At 38.9% G+C, this 25,292-nt stretch overlaps 1 protein-coding gene across 1 annotated transcript in view; it reads left to right on the plus strand.

Annotated features, from left to right (window-relative positions):
- MYO3B (myosin IIIB) overlaps positions 1-25,292 on the plus strand; it is a gene marked incomplete at both ends in the record, with an annotated part of 269,873 nt that overhangs the window by 55,341 nt on the left and 189,240 nt on the right. The window contains one exon of the mRNA XM_081339995.1: positions 18,601-18,666. Coding sequence (XP_081196121.1) covers positions 18,601-18,666 — 66 coding nt within the window. The remainder of the gene's footprint in view (positions 1-18,600; positions 18,667-25,292) is intronic.

The raw sequence follows: 25,292 nt of genomic DNA on the forward strand, positions 1-25,292 counted from the left end.
TTGGTTGGCTTGCTCCTTCAGGGGACCCATGTTGCACTCCAGGGCTCCCCAGTTCTTCCTCCGGTTCTGCCTCAGTTAAGAAGGAAAAGTCCTGATGAGGACTGGCTTGGCCGCAAGTTTGAGGACATTGGGAGGGACTTATGACACAGTCCTCACTTAGTGGCTGTTCTGGAAACCGTTTCCTGAGCTGATCAATATGTTGTCTGACAACTCACCCTCCCTCCAACCCCACTTCATAAGATAGGGGTCCGGATGCCTTGGTAATTTGACCAGGAACCCACAGATTCCCATGACCATAGTTCCTGGCCCAAACCCAATTGCCCATGTGCAGCCCCCTCGGGGGTTTTGGTCGAGAGGCTTCTGCTGCCACTCTATCTGGATGCAACATGTCCAGTTTAGTGATCAATCGCCTCCCCCAATGTAGTTCTGCAGGACTTTTGCCTGTAGCAGTGCAGGGTGTAGAATGCTGGCAGAGTAAAAAAATCTGCCAATCTGTGATGCCAGTCACCTGTGACAATGCGCTTGAGTGCTTCCTTCGTTGTCCTCACCATGTGTTCAGCTTGACCATTAGAAGATGGATGAAAGGGTGCAGACGTTGTATGTCTGATGAGATTAGCTCTAAGAAAGGCCTGAAATTCAGCAGCAGTGAATTGGGCCCCATTGTCTGAAACTAAGACATCTGGCAACCCATGTGTGGCAAAGAGTTTTCTCAGCACCTGGATGGTCCTAGCAGTAGTCGTGTTAGGAACTGGAATTACTTCCAGCCATTTTGAGTGGCTGTCCACTACTATAAGGAAGAGCTGTCCCTGAAAGGGCCCAGCATAGTCTATGTGAACCCTAGACCAGGGAGTGTGCATTTACTCCCACCTGTGAACTGGAGCCTATGGCATTTCAGGCCTAGATTGCTGGCATGTATAACAACCATGGACTTGAGCCTCAATGGCCTTATCAAGGCCAGGCCACCAGAGGTAGCTTCTAGCTAAAGCTTTCATTCTGACAATGCCTGGATGGCCTTCATGTAATGATTGTAAAACCCTGTCCCTTAGGGAAGTGGGAATTATGACTCTGTTTCCCCATAAAATGCACCCTTTATGGGCAGATAACTCATGCCTCCTGACAAAATAGCTCTAAAATTCTGAGCCTGGACTTTTATCCAACCAGCCCATGTATACCCATGACAACACTCTACTAAGTATTTTATCTGTGGCAGTTTCAGCAGCAATGTCCCCTGCACGGAAGGGAAATTCAGGTATGTTCTGTATGGACAATATTCTAGCAGCTGGATCTGGATCTGGATCCATTAGTGGCAGTGGTAGTCTGTTGAGGCCATCAGCATGGCCCATTTCCTTGCCCGGTTTGTGAATTAATTTAAAATTGTATGCAGATAGGAAAATAGACCATCTCAACATTCTTGGAGATAGTATGTGAGGGGTTTGTTTGTCTGTTGTGAAAAGTCCCAACAGAGGTTTTTGGTCAGTGTATACAGTGAAATCCCTGCCATATAAATAGTCATGGAATTTTTTTATTCCAGCAATGATGGACAGGGCCTCTTTGTCAATCTGAGCATAGTTGCGCTCAGCAGAGGACAATGTCCTTGAGTAAAATACAATAGGAACCTGTTTCCCATTTTTTTCTGTGTGACATAAAACTGCCCCCACCCCATAGGGAGATGCATCACATGCAAGACATACAGGTTTAGACTCTTTGTAGTGAGTTACAGTGGACTTTTCTGACAATAGTGCTTTTAAGTCCTGGAAACTTCTTTCATGTAAGTTAGTCCATTTCCATTGAGCTTTCTTATCTAGAAGCCTGTGGAGGGGCTCTGCTATTGCTGCCTTATGAGGTAGAAATGTGTGATAGAGGTTTAGGAGGCCCAAGAATGCTTGTAGCTCTCCTTTTGATTTGGGCCTAGGAGCCATTTTAATGGCCTTCACTTTAGAATCAGCGGGGTGAATGCCATTAGCATCAATTCGGAAACCCAGGAATTCTGTTGAAGAAACCCCAATACTACACTTGTTCTTTTTTAATTTGAGGCCTGCTTTGTGAAGCCTCTGCAAGACAGCCCTGAGCCTACTGGCCAACACTTCTGGGGATTCCCCTGCAATAAAAACATCATCAAAATAAGGGCAGATGCCCTGAATACCCTTGAGTGTACGCTCCATGATTCCCTGAAAAATACCCGGTGCAATAGTGACTCCAAACTGTAAATGTTTAACTTTAAAAGCCCCCCTGTGAGTCACGATCATTTGAGCCACGGCTGTGGCCTCATCAACCGGCAATTGTTGATAGGCCTGTGCTAAATCAAGTTTAGCAAAAATAGTACCCCCTTGCAAGGAGGCTAAAATATGATTGACCACTGGGACCGGGTAAGAGTGTTGCTTGAGGGCTTTATTTAGAGTGCATTTATAGTCAGCACAAATGCGAACTTCCCCATTGGCTTTAAGTGGGGTGACTATAGGAGTTTCCCACTCCCCACCATCAACAGGCTGTAAAACACCCTGTTCTACAAGCTTATTGATTTCAGAATCAATTTTAATTGTTAAGGCAAAAGGGACCCTATGAGGCTTAACCCTGATTGGAACTACATTGGGACCTAACTTAAATGAGATAGGCGGGCCTGTGTATGTGCCTAGGGTTGAATCAAAAACATCTGCATATTCCTCACATACTGACGTGAGGTCTGCAGTTTGTGTCCGGTTTATGCCAGTAATCTGAATACCTAAGGCATCAAACCAATCGAGTCCAATGAGACTCGTTCTCTGGCCCCCTACTACTATTACATCCAGGTGCCCCAAAAACCCTTTAAACTTTACCAACAAAGTGGCTTCTCCCATAACTTTAATGTGAGCATTTTGAAAATCCATTAGGATTATATCTGAGGGTCTTAGTTTGGCCCAATTGTTACTGCACCTACACACGAAGTTAAAAGTGTCTTGAGAAATAATTGAAACTGCAGAGCCAGAGTCCAAATCCATCTTACATGGAACTCCTTGTAGCTCTATCATGAACAAGTTTGGGTTTGAGGGGGTGTCGAGCCCCGGTGCAGCATATGCTTCTACGGCTTCTGAAAAAAAACACACTAACTGGACCTTGGGCCCCAGTACCTCTCCTAGTCGGTTCTTCTGACTGGTGTTTGGGTGGCCGGTCTCTCTGGTGGGCTCTGCAAACCACTGTGATGTGACCTGTCCTGCAAGGTCTGCATGTGGCTAATCAAAATCTGCAGTTTGTGCGAAAATGGTTGCTGCCGCACCCCTTACATCTCAGTAAGAGAATTGCCTTGTAATTGTCCTCTAGCTGCTGGCTATTTCGGTGTTCGGCGTTGGGCTGCTTTTGGAGTTGGTTGAGGTCTGCGTAGGAGACTGCTTCAATCGGTGTTGGCACGAAAACGTTCTCAGCCAAATCAAAGGTTGCTAGGCCGCACACGCAGAGTAGCGTTGCGGCCTTCAGTCCTTCTTCCACAATCTGATTGGCCCTGAGGTAGTTTTCTACTTGTGATAGATATGATTGCCATTCCTCTGGGTGTTTCATGTCGAATTCTCTCAGTTTCCCGACCTTCGGCATTCTTTTGCTGGTTCCTGCGTTCTTCCAAATCCTGCTTCCAGGCTCAGGGAATGAGTCCACTGAGCACGAGGTCGCTAGCGTAGCTTGCTAGTTGACCTTGAAGGGGGGGGGAAATGCCTTTTCCCTCTGGCGTGCGCTGCCTTTCCCTCATAGACTTCAACTGTTCATCGGTGAAGCAGGATCCCATCCTCGTCGCCACTGTTAAATAGCGGGTTCTTTGGTGCAGGAATGAAGACACAAGGCTGAGTACAAGGTAACTCATAGTTTATTTCGTGCAGAAACTGTACTGGGGAAAAGGCTGCAATTAGCTGCAATATATAGTCTAGCCCTTAGGCAGCAGCCAATAGTTTGAATCAGCCATTGCTGCCTGGAGATAGCCAATTGCAGCACAGGAGACTTGTAGTCTGGGTTGCTGGAGAGCCGTTAGCTGCTCCAGCAACCCACGTGGTATTCTTTAAGAGCCCAGTATATAACAGTTGAAATGTTATGAATGCCTTATTAGCTAAACTCAACCTAGATAGATTTCTGCTCTTCTAAACCATTTCAGGAAAAGCCTTCCAATAGAGAGGAAAAATAAAACATCATCATTAAAGAAAGTACTTTGTTGCCTTGGAAACAATGTGAGAACAGTGACATCAGCAACAATTATGTGTAATTTTTAGCTTTAGTTTATCACCAAGGTAACCAAAGCTTGAAAATGTTCCAGAATGCCTTGAGTAGAAGTGAGGAAAGCAGGAAGCATAGAGCTAAAGATGATGCTTTTATGACATTCTTTGAAGTTGATTCATTGCTTAATTACTCAGAGCAGAAACTTGGCAGCTGGCTTGTGTGAACTGGCTCTCCAAAAAAACCAGGGTGAATGTGATCTGGCAGTTTTTATACGTGACATTTGATCTATGACAGTTCATTCAAGCAGGCATGCTTTTATCAATTGATTTTGCAATAACAAACATGCATGCATGCACTGTTTTCAATTCTGAAAGGAAGTCTTGAACATCTGAGTTATGCCTACTAATTGGGAGACTGGTGGTCATCTAGCAATTCTGAATAAAGGGTGAGTTTTGTCTGTAGGCTCCATTGTTCAGGTGGAGAAGAAGCTAAATTGCAGGATGGTCACATGTGGACGTGACTGTTTAAGCTAAGTTTCTCATATGTACTCAGAAATGTGGAAGCCATTATGGAATATTTCATCTTGATGCGCTTTCAATTACATTGGCAACTGCAGATCAGATGAGATACCATACCTGCGTGTTGCACCTATCCATTTTATCTTGTTTACTTTTTTTCTCTTAAAACTATTCTATCTAATACAATAGAATTAATCTAATTAAATTCTATCTAATATAGTGGAATTCTATCTAATATTCTATGTAATACACATTGCAGAATGTATGTCCTGTATATACTTATTCTCATTTACACACACATGCACATGCATTTTTCTTAATATATATCTGAATGCTATTCACACACACACACACACACACACACACACACACACACACACAGAGAGAGAGAGAGAGAGAGAGAGAGAGAGAACTTTATTAAAAGAGAAGTGTGAATATTGGCATCTAACCTTTTCCATAGTTGCTGATTTGAGAAACTGTAAATCAAGTGAATTTGCATGAAAAAGTCAAAGGAATTAGTCCCTTGTTGTCAGGAGGTATACATCTTGCAAGCATTGTCTCTTATGTGACTATTTGCTGTGTCTTAAGTGGAATAGAATGTTGTTCGTGGTTAGTAATTCATCACACTTGAAGGTGCCATCTTACCTAATTATACAGTGGAATATTCTAAATGCTACATTTCATTGCCAGGTAGCATGTACACCAATAATAATAATAATGGAATATAAAAACTATATTAATTTATAATGAATACATGGATAAATGAGAAATTCTTTAGACTGATTTCTGGCTCCCCCAGAGAGTTTTAATTTTAGCTGCTTCAGTAGCTCCACGAAAAAGCAGAACGTTACCCTACACAGGAAAGCATAAAGTTAAAATAGTTTAAATGTGTGTTATGAAGCTTGTCCATGGAGAACCAAATTGTGTTTATTCATCTAGTTCTTGAATTATTTGTACAGTGCACCTTTCCTCCTACCTTGATTGAAAATAGCTAATAACAAAAATTAATCATGGAAAGAAAATAACTTGTAAGATTTGGCATAAGGCTAATAAAACCTTGTAAGCTGCCAAATTCCTGAATTTTGTGGCTCATGAATTCATTAAAAAGGTTGACATTGATGCTGATCCAAGTATTTGAATAGTTTTTCAATCCCATACCAAGTAGTTTTATATTGTGTTTTAGGGGACTCACGTTTCATTTGGAAGTAATGTACTCTTGTTTACTTGCACTCGTGTTTTACTTGGAAGTAAATCCAATACTTTGCTCTTGATACAGATATTTATGATTGTCCCATCATCAGCCTATAATGCTATAACTACATTGCTTGAAGTTTAACCTATTGCTGGGTGAACAATCCTATTAATGCACTATCCTGATACCCTTTTCTAATGAAAAAGAGAACTTGTTTTCTGAACGTTATTTTGCTTATAAAAAATGAACTTGCACTACTTTGCTTAGTGCTTTTTTCTTCTTGAAAGAAAGAAGTGATTTATCAATTGCTTTGTCTTCAAAATCAGAATGTGTCCTGCAAAATTGTGCAATTGAAATAAGGGTTGGAATAGTTTCCTGCTTATCTGTGTGGAACCTGCCAAACATGTCAGCTTAGGAAACTTGTTTAAACATTCCTATTTAAAAAGAAAAAAAGAAAAAGAAATCAGTCCTGTATCTTTACTCTCTCTTTCTCCTACTTTGTCCCTGCTTTTCTAGTTCCAGCTTTTGCTGCTGGAAATATTCTCACTTGTCTATCAAAAAAAATTTTTTTTTAAGACTAATACAAGCTTTTGAACTTTGGCTAAGGAGTGTGTGTCGGTGTGTGTGTATATGTAGAGAGAGAGAGAGAGTATGTGTATAAATCACTTATGTCATGAGGGGGATAATACAAATGTATAACTTAAATAGTTTGTCTATTCAAAAATAATTACTTTTTATTTTAAAGAAATGAAACATAAGCTGTTTTTCCCTTGAATCAGGAATATTAATAGTTACCCAGAGGACCCCCTTAGGGAATGAATCTAACTTTTAAGCAGGAGTATGGAAGCTGGATACCTATTCTGGATGTAAGCTTGTTCAAATATGTACAGTACTTGTAAAATAAGTGGGATTTATATATAAGCCACTTACATACTTTTATTTTCTCAGAGACTCTGATTCCAGTATATAGTGAAAGCATCTTTGAATGTCAGGCTTACTTTTAAATAAATAAATAAATAAATAAATAAATAAATAAATAAATAAATAAATAAATAAATAAATAAATAAATAAATGTTTTTAAATAGCTGTACATATTGATGAATCAGCTATTTTTATTTTAAACCTTTCATTTGTGGATAATTGATTTTCCTTGAGATTAGATGGATCACAGTAAATCATTTTCCTGAAATATCTCTATAAAACACTCAGTAGGACTGTAAATTATCCAGCTGTTATGCTGGGGAAAGTGATGGCTATTTACTGTTGGCCAATGAAGAGAAGGAGACGGTGATGCACACATACTAACTTTTACTTGTTTTTTCCAACTTTGAAATCGAGCCCTCGGTGTGCATATAACCAAGAATTATAGAATGAAACGAAGCAAGTATCAATTTTCCAGTGGTGTGACCTGTAAGGCTGTGTCTGCACTTGAAAAGGGGGGGAGGGGTTGAAAGTTTTTCATTGATAATGATACTTTAATACAAGACAAGTCATAATCCTTAGAAATATCACAAAACAGGTAATCTAAATTGTGCACTGTGGTTTAAAAATGAAACCTGGCCCACTTATGTTGTTGTTGTTGTTGTTAGCTGCGAAGTCGTGTCCGACCCATCGCGACCCTATGGACAACATTCCTCCAGGCCTTCCTGTCCTCTACCATCTTCTGGAGTCCATTTAAGCTCACGCCTACTGCTTCAGTGACTCCATCCAGCCACCTCATTCTCTGTCGTCCCCTTCTTCTATTGCCCTCGATCTTTCCCAGCATTAGGCTCTTCTCCAGTGAGTCCTTCCTTCTCATTAGGTGGCCAAAGTATTTGAGTTTTAGCTTCAGGATCTGGCCTTCTAAAGAGCAGTCAGGATTGATCTCCTCTAGGACTGACCGGTTTGATCGCCTTGCAGTCCAAGGGACTCGCAGGAGTCTTCTCCAGCACCATAGTTCAAAGGCCTCAATTCTTTGGCGCTCAGCCTTTCTTATGGTCCAACTTTCACTGCCATACATTGCAACTGGGAAGACCATAGCCTTGACTATACGCACTTTTGTTGACAGGGTGATGTCTCTGCTTTTTAGTGTGCTGTCTAGATTTGCCATGGCTTTCCTCCCCAGGAGCAAGCGTCTTTTAATTTCTTGGCTACAGTCCCCATCTGCAGTGATCTTGGAGCCCAGGAAAATAAAATCTGTCACTACTTCCATTTCTTCCCCATCTATTTGCCAGGAATTGAGAGGGCCAGATGCCATGATCTTGGTTTTCTTAATGTTAAGTTTCAACCCAAGTTTTGCACTCTCCTTCTTCACCTGCAACAAGAGGCTCTTTAGTTCTTCTTCACTTTCTGCCATTAGAGTGGTATCATCTGCGTATCTTAGGTTGTTGATATTTCTTCCGGCAATCTTAATTCCAACTTTTGATTCATCTAGCCCTGCCTTTCTCATGATGTGCTCTGCATATAAGTTAAATAGGCAGGGCGACAGTATACAGCCTTGCCGGACTCCTTTCCCAATTTTGAACCAATCAGTGGTTCCGTGTCCAGTTCTCACTGTTGCTTCTTGACCCGCATATAGGTTTCTCAAGAGACAAATAAGATGGTCTGGTACTCCCATCTCTTTAAGAACTTGCCACAGTTTGTTATGATCCACACAATCAAAGGCTTTAGCATAGTCAATGAAGCAGAAGTAGATGTTTTTCTGGAACTCCCTAGCTTTCTCCATGATCCAGCGTATGTTGGCAATTTGATCTCTAGTTCCTCTGCCTCTTCGAAATCCTGCCTGTACTTCTGGTAGTTCTCGATCCACATACTGCTGAAGTCTAGCTTGTAGGATTTTAAGCATGACTTTACTAGCATGAGAAATGAGTGCAATGGTGCGATAGTTTGAACATTCTTTGGCACTGCCTTTCTTTGGAATTGGAATGTAAACTGATCTTTTCCAATCCTGTGGCCACTGTTGAGTTTTCCAAATTTGCTGGCAAATTGAGTGTAGCACTTTTACTGCACTGTCTTTTAAGATTTTGAATAGCTCAGCTGGAATACTGTCACCTCCACTAGCTTTGTTGTTGCTCAGCTTTTCTAAGGCCCACTTCACTTCACATTCTAGGATGTCTGGCTCGAGGTCAGTGACCACCTCATTGTGATTATCAGGGACGTTAAGCTCATTCTTGTATAGTTCTTCTGTGTAATTTTGCCACCTCTTCTTAATCTCTTCTACCTCTGTTAGGTCCCTGCCATTTTGGTCCTTTATCATGCCCATTTTTGCATTAAACGTTCCCTTCATCTCTCCAATTTTCTTGAAAAGATCTCTGGTCCTCCCTATTCTATTGTTTTCTTCTATTTCTTTGCATTGTTCATTTAAGAAGGCATTCTTATCTCTTCTAGCTATTCTCTGGAATTCTGCATTCAATTGGGCATATCTATGTTTTTCTCCCTTGCCTTTCGCTTCCCTCCTTTCCTCAGCTATTTGCAAAGCTTCCTCAGACAGCCATTTTGCTTTCTTGCATTTCTTTTTCTTTGGGATGGTTTTGGTTGCTACCTGTTGTACAATGTCACGAACCTCTGTCCATAGTTCTTCAGGCACTCTGTCTATCAGATCTAATTCCTTAAATCTATTTGTCACCTCTACTGTATATTCAACAGGGATATGATTTAATTCATACCTGACTGGCCTAGCGCTTTTCCCTACTTTCTTTAATTTAAGCCTAAACTTTGCAACAAGAAGCTCATGGTCTGAGCCACAGTCAGCTCCTGGTCTTGTTTTTACTGACTGTATAGAGCTTCTCCATCTTTGGCTGCAGAGCATATGGTCAATCTGATTTCTGTGTTGACCGTCTGGTGATGTCCATGTGTAGAGCCGTCTCTTGGGTTGTTGGAAAAGAGTGTTTGCTATGACCATCGTATTCTCTTGACAAAATTCTATCAGCCTGTGCCCTGCTTCATTTTGTACTCCAAGGCCAAACTTGCCTGTTATTCCAGTTATCTTTTGGCTTCCTACTTTAGCATTCCAATCCCCCATGATGATAAGGACATCATTTTTTGGTGTTAGTTCTATAAGGTGCTGTAGGGCTTCGTAGAACCGGTCAATTTCATCCTCTTCAGCACCGGTGGTTGGGGCATAGACTTGGACTACTGTGATATTGAATGGTTTGCCTTGGATTCGAACTGAGATCATTCTGTCATTTTGAGGATTGTATCCCAGTATTGCTTTTCCTATTTTTTTATTGACTATGAAGGCTACTCCATTTCTTCTGAGGGATTCTTGCCCGCAGTAGTATACCTGATGGTCATCTGAATTAAATTCACCCATTCCTGTCCATTTTAGTTCGCTGATACCTAAGATGTCAATGTTTAGTCTTGTCATCTCTTGTTTGACCACGTCCAGCTTTCCTTGATTCATGGATCTTACATTCCAGGTTCCTATGGAGAAAAAATCTTTACAGCATCGGACTTTCCTTTCACCACCAGACATATCCACAGCTGAGCGTCCTTTCGGCTTTGGCCCAGTCGCTTCATTCTTTCTGGCGCTACTAGTACTAGCCCTCTGCTCTTCCCCAGTAGCATATTGGACGCCTTCCGACCTGAGGGGCTCATCTTCCAGCGTCATATCGTTTTGCCTTTTGGTACTGTCCATAGGGTTTTCATGGCAAAGATACTGGAGTGGGTTGCCATTTCCTTCTCCAGTGGATCACGTTTTGTCAGAACTCTCGGCTATGACCTGTCCGTCTTGGGTGGCCCTGCACGGCATAGCTCATAGCTTCATTGAATTACGCAAGCCCCTTCGCCACGACAAGGCAGTAATCCATGAAGGGGGGCCCACTTATACTAAACATTTAATGTGGATTTTACTAACCTCTGAGGGTTAGTCTAATCGACTCTAATGTATCATTCTGTCCTTTAGAGAGTGAACCAGAGCAGAATATTCTAAATGCATGTGACAAATATTTCTGAATGTGATTTTTTATTAAGAGTTTTGTCTTAAGAGAAGAAAAATTATGGTAGACTTGAAGCAGTCACATGATTTTATGTAAAAGTACAATTTATACAATCTTACCTAGTGAAGGCATTTAACATAGTGAAATAGGATCCAGAATCTTTGTACAGTTAGTAAAGCATTTAATAAACTTCTTTCTCCCAGGATCCCTTACCATTTTAAAAAATTACGGAGGACCCCAAAAGAGCTTTTGATTATTTTTGATTGGGATATATTTATCATACTGAAAATTAAAACTGACAGATTCCTAGAATATTTATTGAATCATGTAAAAGATATTAATATAAATATTGTTCACGATTCTATAATTTTAACAAATAGAAATAACATTGAGAAGAGGGACATTGTTTTACATTTTTGCAAATATCTTCAAGCACTAGCAAACAATTTAGATTTTGTGGACCCCTGTGAGGGTCTTGCATGACACTTTAAGAAACACAGTACAATAGCATTACTTCTGGTTCAGTGCTGTTCAATGATTTGCCATCATTCCAGTAGTAGCCAAACTAATAAAGAGCTGTGGTATACACTCTTAGTTGTGGGTCATGCAACCAAAAAAAGATGTACAAATTGGAGAAAGGACTGATTATAAACCTCCTTGAGCTGCTGGAGGAAATAGTAATTCAGGGAGAATAGGTAGTGTTAGCTCATGTTTGATCAAATAATTCTAAGAGAGTACAAGAGTAAAACTTCATGGATATTGTAAGAGCACAGCCATTTTAGGCTATGTGACAAAAAATGAGGGGGAGGTTGGTAGTACATTTTAATAAAGTCATAAGCTTTCATGAGTGGCAACTCACTACAACAAATGCACAGAGTATAAGTAGCCATTGACTTACAATAGTTTGTTTAGTGACTATTCGAAGTTACAACAGCACTGAAAAAAGTGACTTATGACCGTTTTTCACACTTGCGACCATTGTAGCATCCTCATGGTCACGTGATCAGAATCCAAACACTTGGCAACTGATTCATATTTATGATGGCTGCAGTGTCCTCGGGCCATGTGAACACCTATTGTGACCTTCTGACAAGCAAAGTCAGTGGGGAAGCCAGAAACCACTTAACCACCATGTTACTAACTTAGCAACTATGGTGATTCACTTATCACATGTTGCAAGAAAGGTCGTAAAATGGGGCAAAACTCACTTAACAAATGTGTCACTTAGCAACAGAAATTTTGGGGTCCATTGTGGTCATAAGTCAGGGACTCCCTGTATCTAGAACGATGCACCATTTAAACTAGGGAGGGCAAAGCAGAAAAGGGAGGGGAAAACAGATTAGCTGTGCAGGTTATATATGAGACAGATTACGACTTACTTATCAATTAAGAAGTGTAATGTATCAAAAACTCAGAGGGTTTGTTGAAAACTTCTGAGATTGCTTGAAACCTTTTGATGTATGTGAGTTCAGAAACCTCTTGCTCAATGGTGGAGTTGAACTCCCATTTTTCCCAAAACTGTTATGTGTGCAGGCACCGGCATAGCAACAGCCACCAGGGGGCGTTGGCCTGAACGGTTTTGGCGGGAAACCCAGTTTCGGCGGGAAACCTAGGGCCAACCCTAGGTTGGCTGTCCGCTTACCTGGCTAAGTATTTAAGGAGGCCAGGTAACCCTCACTCCTCAGTACGCTACCCCCTTCCAGTAAAGAGCTGAACACGTACTCCGGCTGGCATCTCTTCCTTGACCCACTACACAATAAAAACAGTCACTTTGAGATCTGCTATCAAGTCTTCTGGGAGGTTGAAATGCTCTAAAACTACTTTATTCTTGTTCTGAGTCCTGATGTCAAATATGTGTCCACTAATTCTCATGTTCCTAGTTTGTCCCATTTGTCCTACACAGAACCCAGAGGGTCATTGCTGAAGATGATGGCATACATCACATTAGAGGAAGAGCACGTGAAAGCATGTCTGATCTTTTCTATGTACTTATTGGGGCCTGTTATGATACTGTTGATGTGGATGTGGGAGCAAGACATCTAGGTTGCTGCAGGTCTGGCTCCCATATTAGCACAATTGTTCTATTGTTTCTTGTTGCTTGTGAGAATTTGTATTGTATTGGATGGTTGACTGTATATATGTATGGGCCTGTCAACTGGTATCTGGGAAAGTGCAGTGAAAGTGCATTTCCCAGTGTGGGCTGTAGTTTATTAATAATGTGTTTCAGTTGTTTGCTCTGTGAGTTGGAGGTGAGGTATCAAAAGGTTCCAGGCAAATCTCAGAAGATCTCAACAAACAAAGTAGTTTTTAAAACTTCACAATTGTTAATTAATAAAGTTCTGGTAATTTATCTCACATGTAATCTGCATTTGTATAACCAACCTGTATACCCCTCCTTTCATCCCCCAACTCAATAAATAAAATTTATTTCATTCCTGTGGAAAGCAATCATTTGCTATATAATATCCTGATTCCATTTTTACTTAGTTTTGGACAGCGCTGGAGATATGATTATGGCTAGCACGGACCAGTATTCCAACAGTTATTTGTTACTCACTAGCCATCAGGAATTAAAACAACACTTGTGTGTAAGCATGTAGGTGAGCATTCTGGGGGTGTATGTATGTATGTATGCTTTATCTGTGAGATATGGAGTATGAAATTCCATTTAAGAATTTATGGCTTGCATGAAAGCCATTACATCGTCATTAGATGTAGCCTTCCTTTTTATGTTTAAAGATGCTTTATTTAACATTAAAATACAAATCCTTACATTCTAGCAAAATATATTTTAAAATCCAGTAATTGTTGATATTTGAAGCATCTCTAATGATATAAAAAATCACGCATCCAAATAAACAGCAAATCTCGCCCTGACTCTTCTGCTTATTTAAGTCAGCTGCTGGTTGGATCAACTTCTAGTAGCAGGTGTTGATATTCAGTGAAGTTAATTGTCTCCCTTTTGGTTTTCTCCAATAATGGATCTCTGCATTTAGAAGTCTAGCTTCTTTGTTTGGCCTTTCATCTCAACAATGAATGTTTCTGTATTAATGAAATCATGTTTTTATCTATCAAACCTTTAAAGACATTTGGAAAACTGTTCAGTGCAGTGATTCCCATCATCGCCGCATTTGCCAACAGTAAATCTATTAACAGTGACCTGTAATTAGGTGCACAGCTTAATGTAAAGGACAAATGGGTGTCCAGGGAACTGTAGAACTAGCCTTGATAGTGAAAAGAATGATCCATTTGGTCTTCCCAGCTATGACTTTGGAAATAGGCTCAATGACAGAAAATAGGTAAAATTTAATAGGTTAAAATATTTCTGGTTCATTATACCCAAAGATCCTATTTCTTTTCTTCCTGTTGAGGAGAACGGTGGAAGCATGAGTATCTATGGATAATTTGGTTTTTTTAAAGTATATTTGCATTCCACCATTCATAGTCATACAGTATATCTAAAACTTAGCTGGTGATGAGGTATTACGTGGATGGAGGTCCTAATTTCATACTTGGAACAACAACAAAATGGTGTCTCTCTGCAGACATTTTTGTGTCCCTATACAGTGTTATCTTATAGCTTTTACTGCTCATGCCACAATGTTCCATAATTCTCATGTGCTTCCCTTTGATATATGGGAAGTCACAATGCTTCACTAATTGAAATATCAAAATAAAATAAAAAATAAAAAAAATCTGGTTTTCTCTTGAACCTGTGGAGGTCTATCAAGGAATGGAAGGTTGTAAAGAAGAAGGGCTTGAAAATATACCTCTAGAGAAGGAGAAGTTCTGAAACCAACCACAACACCATGGGCAGGAATTTGACCTCTGATACCCTGCGCTCCTTTCCCTTGGGTGCATGCAAACATGCCCAAAGCCAGACATGTATTGAATACGGTCAAGTTATGAGGAAGAACATTTTACCAGATCGTTACTCTTGACTGGAATTATTATGAAGAAAAGCTTTGGTAGAATTTTCAAAACATAATTTCAGGTAGCAAGGAAGTATAGATTGCTTTTAGTAGCTACATGCCACAGTGAACACTAGCAGAAAGAATAGAGAAATAAGGTTGATATTATAATAGCTATAGCTTTAATATTATTTAGGTCCTAAAACATTAGTATAAATCTAAAAAAAGCACAATTAATTGTATCAAACCAGGTAGAGAGCAGTTTGGTAAGATGCAGTGCTTTTTTATCATAGAATGCACCAGAACAGAGTTCCGGCACCTTTTTTCGACAGATTTTTCCAAGTTTTAAAGGTAACTTTTGGGAATTTGATGTTTGGTCCACATGGACTTGAATCACCCTGTCGAACGTAGTAGGTCAGTAGCAAAATGATTAAAATGGTGCATGCAGGCTGCTTGTGTGTCAAGTCCGATGCATGCGTACTTTGTCCATGCTGGTTGTGATAGTGCTGCTCGGCTTGTGATTGGTCGTGTGGTTGCACGCTGAGTGCTTACTGCAGGCGGCAACTGTTATGTTTCGTTACACAACTGATGTGTGGGTGTGCGTACAGAGATTGACTATGTGTGAAAGGTAAATAATTTATTTTAAAAAATTATTGGTGAATTGAAAATCTTTTTTTAATTTTTAGTGTAAAAGTGTGACCCCAAATTTAAAAATGAAAAAAAAAAATACTAATTACTTTTCAACTGCTAAAGAACTGAATATATAATTTTTTAAATTAAAGATTAATAAGATGTGAGTTCCGGCAGCATTTTTCTTACAAAAAAAGCACTGGTAAGATGTAATCATACAAAACTACAAGCAATCAGAAGTGACATACTAGGTCAAAAGCACATATCTATTTCCTATATTTCTTCAACACTCACAATAACATTATTTGTCACTGCTGTTAGTTATGTAGGATTTAATTTATTTTACACACAGGAAAAAAGCTATATGACAAGTGAGGAACTTTCTTAAGAAAAATATTTAGCATTGCCACTGTGCAGAAGGAAAAGGGCTTGGAAGAGAAAAGCAAAAAGCAAACTCAAGTCCTAATTGTTCAGTTTCAAAGATCAAGTTTGGTATTACCTTATGTATTTCAGGTATGGTTTCTATGGGTACCAGGGCCTGGTTCTATCCTTAATTTCTGGTTGAAATTGAATTTTTTCCTGTGGGTCTTGCTCCACTGGCTCTCAGAGGCCATTATAAATCAAACTGGTTAACAAAAGGTAATGGAAAACTCCAATCCTCAGGACTATCTTTTGGAAAAGCCTCTGCCCATTAAGGTTTGAAACATATCCAGGAAATTGATTTTTAATTAGTTTAAGCTTGGCATCCAATCCTACAGTTTGTGGATTCTTCCTAATGGGCATGGACCATTGTCTTACCTCTCTTCAACTGTAATTTGGAAATTTCATCAGGCTTTTGCCTTGACCAGATTGGATGTACTACCCTCTGAAGTTCTGGGGAGGACGTATAAAAACAGCCCATTTTTTCAGCAGTATTTTGCCTATGTGCAGATGACTCTGTGGACTGCCTAAGCCAGATGCTCTTTTGTTGCTCTCTCTCTAAGGAGTCAATACAAAAATATCAATATAATCACATGACACCCTCCCCCAAAATAATATTTATGAAAGTTTAGGAAACTTTGTTCATAATAAATACATGGAGGTGTAGGACTGAAAAGGAAATTCATCAGATCTCAGGTGCAGAAGTTTAGTTGGACACCAGGTGGCAGCAAAGCATTTGACTGTTTCCTCTGCCTTTGCTGCCATCTAATGGTAATACAGAATGTGCAGATCAGATTTTGTAATCCCAATTAGAAGTAAGGAATTTCTGCCATCATTTGTGAAAACCATCAAGTTAGATTATAGGTGTGCCTAAAAACATGCTGCAACTTTAAGAAATTAAATTATTAAAGCCTAAGTGACTCTTAAAGAACTGGCTCCTTTTTTGTAAGTCCACATGAAAGCCTGAATAAATCGGGTTACGTCAATTAACAAGAGCAAAGGCTTTGTTCATGCAAAGCCTGGCACATCAAGTAAGATGGAGGGGGGGGGAACCCTCCTGGTACTCCTTGCAATCACTTGGTCATGCCTGTGACCTTTTAGTTGGCTCTTTCTGAACACACGTCTATTGCTGTCCTGCTGGATCTTCCCTACTTCTGGGTGCCCTTCCACTGTACATAGAGTCTGTCAGTTATATTTGGGGCATAGACTTGGAGCTCTTCCAGAACACCACTAGACTGTGAGTATATAAGTCTGGCACTGTTTCTGAAGATTGCTAGAGTTGTGCTCCAGCTGACAGCCTCTTTGTGTATTGATGCTCTGTTATGGTGGCCCAGGTAAGCTGAAAAATGGCTAATGTGACTATTTAAAATAATCTTATTGCTGCTCCACTATACATTAACAAGAACAATTGCTGGTTTTCCCCATTGTAGGTGATGTTTGGGAGACAAAGCCAGGGAATCCAAAGAGCATTTTTCTTAATTTAATACCAACTGTCTTAAGGACAGCACCACTTGTTGGCATTGTTCCTATGGCAGATTAGAACTTGGCTGCTGGTGCAGGGCAATTTGTATTGCCATACTTTTCTATGGGCTCAGGAGTGAAGGATGGCACATTAGCATAACCACGAGAGTGAGTCCAATGTGGCCTGTGCAGGTTAGGCTATTCTGATTGCTCACCAAGAAAGAAAGCTATTTGTCTACAGAGGATTTCTAAGGCAGCAGGGGTGGGTGGGCATTGTAGTTTTATTCTCACCAAGGATCATATGGCCAAAACAACCAATGGACTTTTGCTCTATAAAGTTTCTGATTATCTCCTGAAGACTTCGTTAGTATGCATAGTTAGTTGTTTTCCTAACCAATTATTGGACTTGTGCAGAATTTTTAAAGCAGATGCAAGTAGCTATTGCCTCAATTCATCTTTGCAGATGGGATTTGTGTATCTTGCATCTGAGGCTCTGATGCAGGTGGCGATAGAACCTATTTAATGGAACATGAGCCTAAGCATTAATGTCACTGAATATAACCCATCACATTGCTTCCTAATAGTAAATGTGATAAATGATGCATATCCGGCAAGTATTTTGGATTTTCCCTGCTCATTTTGAACCAGTACTGTATGAAAAGAGAAAAGTAATAATACATTTGGCTCAGATAACATGACAATCTGCAGAAAATGAGATAGCAGAAATGGTTTTCAGATAGATGCAGATGAAAGTGAGTCATTCATTATAGAGCTATTATTTCTTAGCTGTGTTTTGCTCAGTTTTGAGCAACACATGCACATATCCCAGATACAGGCATAGGGAGAAATTGAAAAATCAGCTCTTCTTCTTTTTTCATTTCTATTGCTCTAATTTATTAGGCACACATAACTTTATTGTTGTTGTTGTTTACATTATTTTCAACAAACATACTCAGAATTCAGTGCAAGATATACATAACAGACTTTTCTGTGAGGGGAGTAGCTCTGAAAGTGTTTTAGCCATATTTGTGGCTAGTTTCATCTTTTCTGTTTGCGTGAATGATCATCTGGAAGAAACCTTTGCCTTTAGAAATGGTGTAGGAAGAATTCTTTCATCAGAATAAGTAAATATGTGGAGCCCAGTTGTTCAGCCACAATCCCAAACCCTTGTCTAAACTTCCTTAGATTGTTTGAAGAACATGGATGACCAAGACAAGCAATTTCATTTATCAGATAATAGCAGGAACAGTCCATGGGTATCTTCCACGTTGAAAACATCTGGGAACAATTCTTTCTGGATAACATCAACAATAGATTTTAGTATTAAACAATTGGTTTGACTGTTTTAACTATTCATACAAAGTTCCTGCATATTTTTCAGGAATCCCCCTCCAACGCTGTTCCAACCAGAAAACTGGTCCAGAGGATTCAACCACTTTATTTCTCAGTAAGTAATACCACTTTTTGTGTTGAAAGGCTAATTTTAAAGGCATTATGAACTGATCTGTGGAAAAGTTTGGTAATGAATATACGTGTAGGGAAACAAAAGCTACTTTTTTCAAATTGTATTACATTTGAAAAAAGTATTGTGACTATTGATAGGCACAGATCTTAACTATAAATTTATTGTTATTTGCATTTATTTGATTGCATATTTATTTTATTGCAACATATTATTTATATCTGACTTTTGATTCAGGAACTCAAGATGATATATGGATTTTTTTCTTTTTTCCCTCCATATAGCAACAATCCTATAAGTGGGGGTTGAGCTGAGAGAGATTAAATAGGCCAGGGGTAGGCAACCTTGGCTCTTTTATGACTCGTGGACTTCAGGCTGGCTCAGGAATTCTGGAAGTTGAAGTCCACGAGTCATAAAAGAGCCAAGGTTACCTACCCCTGAACTAGGCCAGCATCTCATTTGGGCAGTTTCTGTGGATGAAGGTTTGATTATCTTGGGTTTTTCTGCATCTAAATTCATGATCTTACTTACTATATCACAATGCCTCTTATCTTCCCACCAAATGGAATCACCCATCCTAATTCTGCTTTGCTAACTTACGACCAAGGATGATTGGAACTTTATCACCAATAAAGTTCGCAATTTGCCCATTTCACACAGCACCTTAAAATCTGCTTGCTGCATGTGTGAGTTTCCTTCAGATGATTCTGATGGTTCAGGGGATTCTGACTCATTCATGATTGTGGAGACATGGATGAGAGTAACTCTCCAAGTACATTTAGTGAGCTTTACATTGGCAGCAGGGATTTGACTCCAGCTCATATTTTTCCCACTAGAATGCAGTAAATGAACTAGACTGGGGAGAGACATTATCTTATTTTAATTTTTCAACAATGTGAATTAAATATTAACTTACATTGCTAAACATCAAGTAACAGACTGGGTTCATACAAATTATCAGCTGGTTGATTGAACAGGTCATAATGCCCAGTTCACACAGAAGCATATAAGATAAACCATGGATTGAAAATCATAGTGACTGAGTTCATACTCAGTCTAAGTTAGAACCAAATGATTAAGTGGAACAAAACCTATAAGCTTTATGAATCTTAAAAATGTCTGCTGAACAATATAATCAATTTTCCTGCTCTTGATTGTTGAAACTGGCCATTTTTTTATTTACAATCTAAAGAACCATATATGATACAATCAATTGAGTTGTACACCTTAAAAAAACTTAAAGCTCTTATTGAGTGCCATGTATGGGTATGTGTTTATGTTCTGATACCTTTACAGATTAAATTTTAAAAAATGCAAGTACCCTATTCGGTGGTCTAAATCTGATATCCGTGGGATTGATTTCTGTGGGGGGGACGGAATCCAGAATGTTACCCTGAGGCTTCAAGCTCTCCTCTGGGATCTGAAAAAAAATTATTTGAAGAATCCTGCTGATAGTACTATGATGATCAATCATGGTAGAGCATTTCAGAATTATTCAGACTATTTTAGCATTTAGGTTCTCTGAAGAAAATGTTTACGATGAAACACAACTGTTTAGGTTGTCAATCATTGTTTATAGATGGTTTGGTTTACACTTAAAATTTCATATCTTAAAAAGAAAATGCCATAAAAACGAAGTCTACACAGCTTTAAACTGTCCAACCATTAGTGATAATTGGCTCATTTATATGCATTAGATACGCATTTGTCAGTGTCTGACTTGTGACAGCTTTGCTTTGATAAATTAAAAGCAGTGATTGTAACAAGTCCATTTGCCTCTTTCTTACCCATATATTAGGACCTTGCCTGATTTTTCTGTCATCCTTCTGATGAGTAGTTGACTTTTCAATAATTCCATTATCTACCTTCTTCTTGAGGCTGAATATCATTTGCATAAGAAGCTTATCTTGAACCAGTTATGGTCCCAACGTATGTAGTTACATAGTTACAATTTTTGGGACAAATGTTATTTCTGCCTCTGATTCAAATCAAATGATTTTTCTCCCCAAATTATTTTAGGAACACTCATTCAGACAAGTGCAGTGATCCAAATGGCAATTTTCTTTTCCTTATACCTAAGCCCTTTTTTATACAGTGAAACAGGTTGATGTACTTGAATTGATCTATGTTTAATTATAGAATATAAGTCTGACCAGCAGCTTGTTTTAAATCAGGGGTGTCAAACTCAATTTCATTGAGGGCCGCATCAGCATTGCGGTTTCCCTCAGGGGGCCAGGTGGGTGTGGCCTGGGTGGGTGTGGCCTACTGGGTGGGCATGGCTAAAGTACGTATGGCCTACTAGGTGGGCGTGGCTAGCTCTACATCGTTCGCATCAAGGGTGCCTATGGGGGAGGAGTGGGACAGATCTGAGGGTCTCTGGCAGGAGGAGGGTCTCTGGGCCAGGGCCAAGGCAGTGGGGGCCGTTCCCTCACTGTTTCCAGGATGGCTTCGTGGGCCGCATGAAACCACTTTGCGGGCCGAATCCGGCCCCCGGGCCTTGTGTTTGACATGTCTGTTTTAAATAGTGGCCATTGGATCAGACTGGAGGATAGCAGAAGCCTCAAAACTCAGAAGGAAATGCTTTTTTTCCATTGTGGATGATGAAGTTTCATCCCAGAAACCAAACAGGAAGTATCTAAAGGACAGATCTAGGCTTCCAGATTCTCTGCTATTTACCTAGAATTTTGCATGACTGATGGAAGCTTCCGATTAAGGGTATTATGAGGCAGTGATGGGGGAAGAAATGTTGCTGCTGATTTTTTTCTCGTTGCATAGCTTTGGAACATTCATAAATTTGGCTTGGCAAAAGTATATGGGATAGAAATTTACTTCTATACACTTGTCTGGTCTGCCGAAAAATATTTCACTGTCAATGATATTGTATCCCACCTGCCTCCCCATACTCACCTCGTTCATCCAAAGTCATTGTGCAGAGTAGCCAAGTAGCCACTCAAGTTGTTTAAGGAGCTGATACAGTTAGGCTCACATGTTAGACTTCTCTTGCTTCCTGGCAATAAAAATACAACAGTTACCAATTAAAATACAAATGGACCATAGTCCATTCATGATTCCCAAGCCTAGTTGCCTAGCTAGCTACAGCAGTGTAGCAGAGTTTATGAATGCGCAATGGATATGTCATCTTGAATATTTTTAAGACTACATGACATAAATTTAAATAATATTTTAGGACAGTAGGTATGATCCAAGTGATCGCATACCAGAGTAAGTTCCCATTTATAATATTTCAGGTTTCGAAATACAAAAGGTTAGTTTTGTTAATTTACATCTTGAATTTGATCTCATGTTTTGGACTCTTTAGATAGAGGATCAGTATTCTAGTCAATTCTAGTTAAGCTTTACACAATAGAAAGACAGTTAATCAACAAGCTGTTTGGAGTGCTTTTCAAATGTTGTGCATTTTTTAAAAGTTCAGAACTTATCAAAGGAAGTGGGCTTTTCAGAATGTCTTTTTTTTAAAACTGAAATGCCACCTCCTAATTTTCCATCATTTAACTCCTCCCCAAGAGTATAAGAAAGGGAATATGGTACAGAGGATTCAGGACTGGGGAGAAATCCTATTCAGTCATGGAAGTCCATCAAGTGATTTTGGACTGGTTGCTCTATCTCAGTCTAGCCAACCTCACAAGATTATTGTGAGAATAAAAGGGGAGAGAAAAGAGTAGAAAATCGTGTAAGCTGTCACCAGTTCCTGAATGAAAAGCAGGTTGTAATTGTAATAAATAAGTGGAATAATAAATAATTTTTCTTAACAAGCGTGAAATTTTATTATTATTCATGCCTTAGTCATACAGCAATTGCATCTCTTCAGTTTCTATTGGATAAATCCCTCCTCAGCCCAAGTTTTATCTGAAACACAAATTCAAAATAACCCCAAAGGGAGAGACACTTCTAAACCTGTAATAGCATATGAGATTCAGCGATGTCTTTATAATTTCTATTATCCTGTTATTAACATTTAATTTATATTTTGCTGGCATTTTGAAGCAGGAGGAAATTGCAATGAATATAATACCACCATCTTAAACCAAAGATTTTTATTATAGATACATTAAATGTGTAGATAATAATTTATTTATTAAGTAAACATCTTGTCTCATGATAGTCCTTCAGAAAAATATAAAGCTTTTATTACTAATGTAGTTTTTTATTACTACTGTGATGGCTGATAGTAAATTCATATGGCATCTACAATGCACATATTCACTTTTTTGGGTCCAAACTATTGTAAAAATATTGTTTTTGTTATGTTGGTTGCACAAACATCCAGATATTTAGACTGGATTTGGCATTTTTGTCCACCTAATGAATCCTTCCCAAGGATCTGTGATAGGCAGATATTGTTGTATGGAGTTGAAGGCATTGTCGTAGGACAGAGGGTCTTCAAACTTAGCCCTTTTATGACTTGTGGACTGGCTGAGGAATCCTGGGAGATGAAGTCCACAAGTCATAAAAGGGCCAAGTTTGAAGACCCCTGTAGGAGGATGAAAGCTGTTCCAAATAATGCTGCCTTTTGCAATTGACTGGTGACAATTTTGTCAATGCCAGTGGTGTTCCAGTGGTGCTCCAGATGTTTTGAGATTCCACCCAAGGAGCTTATTATTACTGGTACAGTTGTTCTATTTCTATTTGAGGGTCTTAGTATTTTGTGATCTTTTCCAGTTCTTTATCTTTATTCTGCTGTCTCCAGGTACTGGTATATCCACTATCCAGACTCTTTTGGCTTTCTTATCAACAATTGTTAAGTCTGAGGTGTTATATGACAGATGCTTGTTTGTTTGAATTTAAGGTCCCAGAACACTTCAGTTTCTTCATTTTCTATTATTTTGTCAATTTTGTGGTCCCACCAATTTCCAGTGCACCATTGTTGCTATTTTGTCATGCCGGTATTTGTATGTCAGTCTTAATAATAGTATAATTATTGTCATAATTGTCTTTTAATTTAATATTCTGATTTCCTGTCATCCTGTGTGTTATCACAATGTATTCCACAACCACCAAAATTTCCCTTTCAATGTCTGTGTTCATTTCCCATCACCCCAATATTTCATAGGCACATTTTCATTAAATAGGTAATATTTATTATTTCATTTACGTTTAGCTTTCTCTGAAAGATCAAGTCTGTACAAATCACCCATTTTATAACTACAACCATAGACAGAGTAGCTAAGTTAGACTAAGAGATTGTTACTGACCCAGAGTTGCATAGCAAGCTCCATGACTGAACAGTGATATTACACAACATGAGAGCATGAGTGAGGGCACAAAACTTACTCAAGATGAAGGGAGATTGCCACAGGGCTTAGATTGGCAATCTAAGGCCTAACAGGCATTATGTATATGTAGGGGTGTGGGTCTATACATATGTGTATATAGCATGGTTAGGTGTGTGTCATGTATGTGTTCCACTTTGAGAGCAGGCAACTAAATTTCATTTTTGATGTGTGCCGTTGTGCCCACAGTAAAAAAATGACAATAAAGATTATCTTATCTTATGCTAAGGTAACTGGATAAAGGCATTAAAAAATTTGGGCCTCAGTTTATGTTCAGCTGTTACTGGCATCTGAAAGCAGCAGAATTTTTACATTTAGGAAAATTGCAAAATTGTTGACCATAAAATTCTGCCTAAATAATAATAATAATAATAATAATAATAATAATAATAATAATAATAATAATAATAATAATAATAATAATAAATAACAACAACAACAACAACAACAATCAGAATAGAGCTGGAAGGGACCTTGGAGGTCATCTAGTCCAGCCCCCTGCTCAAGCAGAAATCCATTTCAGACAAGTGGCTGTCCAGTCTTTTAAAAACCTAGAGTGATGAAGCATCCACAATGTCTGAATTCTGCTAGTTAATTGTCCTAACTATTAGGAAATTTCTCCTTAATTCCAGGTTGCTTCTCTCCTTGATTAGTTTCCATCTGTTGTTTCTTGTCTTTTCAATTTCCTTGCTTCAGTTTATTTTTTGGAGATGTCAAGGAGTTAATTAATGCAGGATTAACATGTAGAGTTTCTTTTCAAGTTAATATTGTATGCAGTTTGTTTCCCCCCCCTCTTTTTTGCCTGATGTAGATGCATTCATCATGCAAAAAAGCATATTTAATTCATTTCAAATAGAATTCTTTATTGGCCAAGTGTGATAATTCTTGTATTTTATTCTTAACTCTGCTTTTTTTTTGAAATGTTGACCTTAATCTTAGTATTATTTATTGAGAGGTAGCATTCAGGCCAAGTTACTCATCAGAAGTATCACTGGAGCTAATGAGACAGTTACGATCGCTTACTTAAGTCCCATTAATTAGGATTTGGTCTAAATGCTACCTCCAACTGTTTGCTTAGAAAGAAGGGCAATAATTTTAATGCATCACAGTATGTTCCAATAAAGTATTGCTCATATAATTCTGATAATATAATATGGCATTTTACTGAAAAATGTTTTGCCTTATAGGCAGAACGTGTTAAAATAAATTCAGAACATAAAATTGTGAGTCAGACATTTATCACAGTAGCACTGCATGTGTTTTAAGAATTATTATTTGCCCATGTAGTAATGTCCACTTAATCAGTTTAGATGTTTTGCT

This window comes from Vipera berus, assembly GCF_964194415.1.
Source record: "Vipera berus genome assembly, chromosome: 1".
Lineage (NCBI taxonomy): Eukaryota > Metazoa > Chordata > Lepidosauria > Squamata > Viperidae > Vipera > Vipera berus.